This window comes from Abramis brama, assembly GCF_963993115.1.
Source record: "Abramis brama genome assembly, chromosome: 1".
Lineage (NCBI taxonomy): Eukaryota > Metazoa > Chordata > Actinopteri > Cypriniformes > Leuciscidae > Abramis > Abramis brama.
In genome coordinates this window covers 51,008,797-51,015,498 of record NC_139963.1, presented here as the reverse complement: position 1 = coordinate 51,015,498, position 6,702 = coordinate 51,008,797, and the positions used below count along the sequence as shown (strand labels likewise).

The following is a 6,702-nucleotide window of genomic DNA, read 5'->3' as shown; positions in this document are numbered from 1 at the left end:
TAAGCGAGTGACGTCATTCCTTATGTTACGCAACATATCCATGGCAACGCTCAGCTGCGTAGTGACAGTTGGCGGTCCTCTTCAGACGCAGCCTTGTGTTTTCTCTTTCGTCTGTCTAAAAGGTATTTTTAATTTTTAGATTAGTATACATTAGTTACCGCCCAGCTAACAAGGGACGTCCCCCGGACTTTTCGAACGTCCCCTTACACTGTAAAAAGTAATTGCTGAATCTACTTAAGAACAACTAGTGAATTTAACTTACTTTGGAAAATTTGTTGATTTAACTTGATTAGACTTTGTACTCTGAACTTTTAGGTGGATACTAAACAAATCTAGTACATTGTACTTAAGATTGTTAAGTGTATTGTACTAAAGGCATGTTCACACTATTGCAAACTTCTTAAGCACAGAATTTGCTAATAATAATAATAATCCTAATAATAATGAAATGAATAAACATTTTAGTAAATACCCTACAATTAGAAACGGTTGTTAAGTTTATACACACACACACACACACACACACACGTGCGCGCGCGCGTGCACACGTGCGTGTGTTTTTTCCTTTGCACTAAATAACTTGGAAACTACTAAGATTAAAGCTTATTGGCAAGCCCATTTGCTGCTGCTGTGTCACAATCCATTATATTTTTATTAACAGATATATTTACTGCCCTTTATTGGTTAAGTTTAAGCCATGATTTCAGCATAAAACCAAACTTTTAATTTCTTAAATGCATTTTCGTCTCGCGCATGCGCAATGGGAAGGTTTGGTTATTGTTTGAACTTGAAGACGACAATCAACGAAGAAGAACTTCAGCTCGCTCGTGTTCGGGATGCAACAGCAAAATTAGGTAAGCTATTTATAAACCTCAATGTCATTGTATTGCTTATAAAAACGTAAATAAATGTAATTAGATTCTCACGCAAGTGGAAAAGGCATAAGTTAACTGTTACTTAAGTAGTTTTATGTCGAAATAATGAGACCAGCTGAGAGACCAGTGGCTTAACTTACTAGCTAGGTTGCAAAAATCGATTTTTACTGAACACTTTTTATGTAACTTAAAGTTTGTAAGCTATTTTACTCGGTTGTAAGTTCGGGGTTTATCATTATGTAAAAACCTGCGCGGCCTACTTTACGAACATTCTTTCTAGAACGTTCGATGCTCACGTGTCGTTCGTTCACATGGAAATGATCAACAGTTAAGAAAGCGTCACTAACAAGTAATTATTACCTTATTATTTTTGTCTTTTTCTTTTGTGTATGCTTATTTTGGAGACTTAATTGGTGCACTGAACGTGCAAGTTCTGCTTGTTTTCCTGTGAAAAGAGGTCTCAGCTGTTGAAACACTTTAGATTAAAACATGGAAGCTAACGTTACTCTAGAAGTACTCCGATTCCATATGTCTACAAAGTTTGTCTGTGTTCATTAAAATAATTAAATGCACTAAGAATGTACTTAATAAAAAATCATTAACATAAGGTACATGGTAGCCAATCCAGTTCATGTGATAACATCCTTTTGATATTTTACTGCCCACTTTGCAGTTTTGAGGAGCTTTGCTGTGAAGAATAGTGGAAAGGTGGCCAGCCCTCTTCACTCAGAGTCAGGTGAGTAAATATTCCTGTCTTTATTGTTTTCCTATATAATTTAATCCTCAACATTTTCAAAGCAAGTTGATCATTAACCACTTTTGATGTTTAATTTATACTCTGACATTTCAGTGAAAAGTGCTTAATGTCAGTTTGTCCTACTTTTTTTGTTTTTGTTTTTTTGGATCCTGGCAGAGTTTAGTCTTGTATTTGGCAAAAAACGTCAAACTGAATTCTTTCAAGAACTGGACCGATTCACTCTACGTTTCATCGATATCTTCTGGGCTAAAGGTGGAGACATTGGCTCCAGACTTAAGAAGATATTGCAGCAGATTGAAAATAAAGTAAGCTCCTCGACATATTACAATTATTTTCCGATAGCAAAACAACTGTTACCTTTGCTGTTTTTGTTTGCTCTTTGTTGTGTTAGTGTCATGAGCGTTATTTAATATACATTTTATAATTTTGCAGAAATCCAACATCAATGCGGTACGATCAGCCGTTCTTCATGGCCTACCACTCCTCCTCGGAGAGGACCCTTCTGATTTTTACCAGATAAATTTTGTAAGTATTTTCTTCTCTGATGTTATTCTTATTTAAAAGGCAAACTGTTCTTCAAACAGTTTTGACATCTGGCAAGAAGAGTAATGAAGGCAAGATAAAACAGTCAGACACAGAAACAAAGTAAGGGATAGAGAAAATAATTAAGAAATTAGAGGAAAAAAGACACAAGATACATTTTATATTACATAAAGAAATTAATGAAAAACAGTTGTAAGAAAGACAATTTTTTTTGTGTGTTATTTTTAATTTGTATAGCTGGGCTTCAGTTTTATTTGTCTTTTCATGCAGTGGTTTGATGCATGTATTCCTCCCTGCATCCACTGCTGTGTCCTGTTTGAAAGGGCCTTTACATTTAGTGATTTTAATGCACTTTGTGATTTTATCTGTGAAAAGCGCTTTATAAATACATTTTACTTACTTACTTTTACTTAGACATAATACAGTGTTATTAATTTAGTTTCATGCTTTAATTAGAATATGTGCTCTTAAAGGGATAGTTCACCCAAAAATAAAAATTGTCATTATTTACTCACCCTCATGTTGTTCCAAACCTGTATGAGTTTCTTTCTTTCTGCTGAATGTACAGCAGAAGAAAGAAACTCATACAGGTTTGGAACAACATGAGGGTGAGTAAATGATGATATAATTCTTTTTGGGTGAACTATCCCTTTAAAATAAGTTTTGTGGCTTGATTTGACCTCATTTTTGTTATATGCTATTCCCATTTTTAGGACTGTGATGACAATGAAGATATTTCCCACACTGAAAAAGGCATTCTTACAGTGATTCCAAAGGGCTCTGCAACCATACCCTACTCCCTGCATCTTGATGCCACAACAACAGCAGTCATTTTGGAAGGTACAGTGGTTGTGGATGAACATGAAAATATTCCACAAGCAATTTGTTTGCTCTTTGGACTAATTTATGCTCTAAACTTATCCTGCAACACTGAAGAGCACATTCGACTTCATACAGAGAGTGATTTTGTCCATTGGCCAAAATTTTAAAGAGAACTGTAGTAGGAAATGTGTCCTGTACTAAACTTACAGACTTGTAAGCTCTCCTTTTGACCACTTTATAAAGATGTTAAAAACATTGATCTTTTTATTGTCTTTTTGTTTTCCTGAGTGCAGTATGTGCTTTTTTTTTCTTCTAAAATGTTGTAGTGGGCCATGTTGATTTGCATGCCTTAAGTAATGTCTCAAATTAATATTGTTTTATGGAGCAAATAAACATTCTAGTGTTGTGCCAAATCTGCTGTCTGTCTTTGTATTCTTAACTTAGAATTTTGAGTAGAACTTGCTTGAGAAATTTAAGGCAATCAGTTTCCACATATTCCTCTAGTAAAATGAACAAGCAGACATGTTCAAATAACTGTTTTGTTTAAGTTCACCTTACTTAAATCTGTAAGTTGCCTAAACTTTTGAAATTGAGTTACCTCTACTCAAGTTTTATGGTAATCTGTACAAATGTGCAAGTTAACTCTACAAAGTAATAGAGAGTAGTATCAAATCAAACATTATGACCTAATTCACTTGAAAATTTTGAGGCAATCAGTTTCCACAGCTTTTCTAAGTAAAGTCAACTTATTACTTTTTACAGTGTAGGTCCGCTTTGTAACGTTCACTGACGGACGTTCTGAGGACGTTCGCATTTGGTCCGCTTTGTAACGTTCGCTGACGGACATTCCGATGACGTTCGCATTTGGTCCGCTTTGTAACGTTCGGGGACGGACATTCCGATGACGTTCGCATTTGGTCCGCTTTGTAACGTTCGCTGACGGACATTCCGATGACGTTCGCATTTGGTCCACTTTGTAACGTTCGCTGACGGACATTCCGATGACGTTCGCATTTGGTCCACTTTGTAACGTTCGCTGACGGACGTTCTGAGGACATTTGTCCGGGCCAGTTTACGAACGTCCCTTTTTCGTCCCTCACCTGCCATTTCCATGACAACACTTGCAAAATCCAGTCACCCATGCGTTTGCTTTTATCATCAGAACTGACACCTTGCAACTCAGACAAAAGAATATTAAGCTAAAATATAAATGCAAATAAACTATAGAAAACATATTATTTGAATTAATTGTAAAATTAAGTTCATGTTAAAAATGTTAGTGTTTTAATGTTAATGTTAAGATAACGTAATGCTACTTAGTAACTTCTATCACTAATTAAAGTTCAGCATTATAATTTAAACATCAAAAACATGATACTTGATTCAATTGAATATAAGCTACAATTTGCATTCATGCATGAAGAAAATAAGGTTGAATCCCAGGACAGAGCTCTAAAAGAATGCATCGACTTCAGAAAATGTGAAGACTGGAAAAGCACATTTCTGGGAAGAAAGTGGAAAATAACACAGGTAAGACAAATAAAATTATCCTAACTGTCCTATCCTATCCTAAATTATCAAACTGTCGGTCAGGCGAAGGTGACGGGTTTTATTCAAATTATTTTAGGAAAAATATTATTCCAATTATTGCACTTAAGACTGATAGCACATGCAGCTCAAATAACAAAAAAAAAGTGTAATATAGCTACACTGGGAGAAACGAGCAAGTGACGATCAAGTGCACCTAAGCGAGTGACGTCATTCCTTATGTTACGCAACATATCCATGGCAACGCTCAGCTGCGTAGTGACAGTTGGCGGTCCTCTTCAGACGCAGCCTTGTGTTTTCTCTTTCGTCTGTCTAAAAGGTATTTTTAATTTTTAGATTAGTATACATTAGTTACCGCCCAGCTAACAAGGGACGTCCCCCGGACTTTTCGAACGTCCCCTTAGGTCCGCATTTGGTCCGCTTTGTAACGTTCACTGACGGACGTTCTGAGGACGTTCGCATTTGGTCCGCTTTGTAACGTTCGCTGACGGACATTCCGATGACGTTCGCATTTGGTCCGCTTTGTAACGTTCGGGGACGGACATTCCGATGACGTTCGCATTTGGTCCGCTTTGTAACGTTCGCTGACGGACATTCCGATGACGTTCGCATTTGGTCCACTTTGTAACGTTCGCTGACGGACATTCCGATGACGTTCGCATTTGGTCCACTTTGTAACGTTCGCTGACGGACGTTCTGAGGACATTTGTCCGGGCCAGTTTACGAACGTCCCTTTTTCGTCCCTCACCTGCCATTTCCATGACAACACTTGCAAAATCCAGTCACCCATGCGTTTGCTTTTATCATCAGAACTGACACCTTGCAACTCAGACAAAAGAATATTAAGCTAAAATATAAATGCAAATAAACTATAGAAAACATATTATTTGAATTAATTGTAAAATTAAGTTCATGTTAAAAATGTTAGTGTTTTAATGTTAATGTTAAGATAACGTAATGCTACTTAGTAACTTCTATCACTAATTAAAGTTCAGCATTATAATTTAAACATCAAAAACATGATACTTGATTCAATTGAATATAAGCTACAATTTGCATTCATGCATGAAGAAAATAAGGTTGAATCCCAGGACAGAGCTCTAAAAGAATGCATCGACTTCAGAAAATGTGAAGACTGGAAAAGCACATTTCTGGGAAGAAAGTGGAAAATAACACAGGTAAGACAAATAAAATTATCCTAACTGTCTATCCTATCCTAAATTATCAAACTGTCGGTCAGGCGAAGGTGACAGGTTTTATTCAAATTATTTTAGGAAAAATATTATTCCAATTATTGCACTTAAGACTGATAGCACATGCAGCTCAAATAACAAAAAAAAAGTGTAATATAGCTACACTGGGAGAAACGAGCAAGTGACGATCAAGTGCACCTAAGCGAGTGACGTCATTCCTTATGTTACGCAACATATCCATGGCAACGCTCAGCTGCGTAGTGACAGTTGGCGGTCCTCTTCAGACGCAGCCTTGTGTTTTCTCTTTCGTCTGTCTAAAAGGTATTTTAAATTTTTAGATTAGTATACATTAGTTACCGTAACCACTGTCCATCTTTAAATTATATGAAAATGTTACCTTTTAAAGCGTTTGCTTAAGTTGTCCGCCGTGTACTGCTGCTAACCGTTATGCTAACACTACGAAGCTAACGTTATCTGTTAAGATGAGATGAGACGACTTTATATTTCACATGGATATATTATATAGACATATAAAATCATAACACTACTGAATGTGTTCATTTTGTTGTTTTAGGTAGAAAGCCAAGGGGAAGAATTCCCATCGGACTAACCCCACAGCTGACCGACAAACACACACACAGCTGCCAGCGCGTTTGAAGACACACACACACACACACACACACACACACACACGCACGGAAAGAGCACAACACCTTTACAATTGTTCAAATAAAATATTTACTTTGTTCCTTACAACGTGTCTGTTTTCTTTGGTTAGCCAGTAGAATAAAATAAAATGATATTCAGGGGACTAAACGCGAAAGTCACCTAAACGTTCCGAATGGCCGCTGGTACCTGCTGAAAAATCCAGCTAAAACCAGCCTAAGCTGGTTGGCTGGTTTTAGCTGGTTTAAGCTGGAAGTAGCTGGTTTTAGCTGGTCTCCCAGCCTGGCCTAGCTGGTCA

General features: G+C 36.8%; 1 protein-coding gene across 1 annotated transcript; it reads left to right on the top strand.

Moving 5' to 3' along the window:
* Positions 1-242: 242 nt before the first annotated feature.
* LOC311081543 (uncharacterized protein) lies at positions 243-6,348 on the top strand (the record flags this gene model as incomplete). The annotated part of the gene is made up of 7 exons (XM_084112089.1): positions 243-854; positions 1,549-1,611; positions 1,789-1,937; positions 2,065-2,157; positions 2,889-3,015; positions 4,421-4,527; positions 6,313-6,348. Exons 1-7 carry the CDS (start codon positions 761-763, stop codon positions 6,346-6,348), a joined length of 669 nt encoding a protein of 222 aa, XP_083968215.1. The 5' UTR covers positions 243-760.
* Between the last annotated feature and the right edge of the window lie 354 nt (positions 6,349-6,702).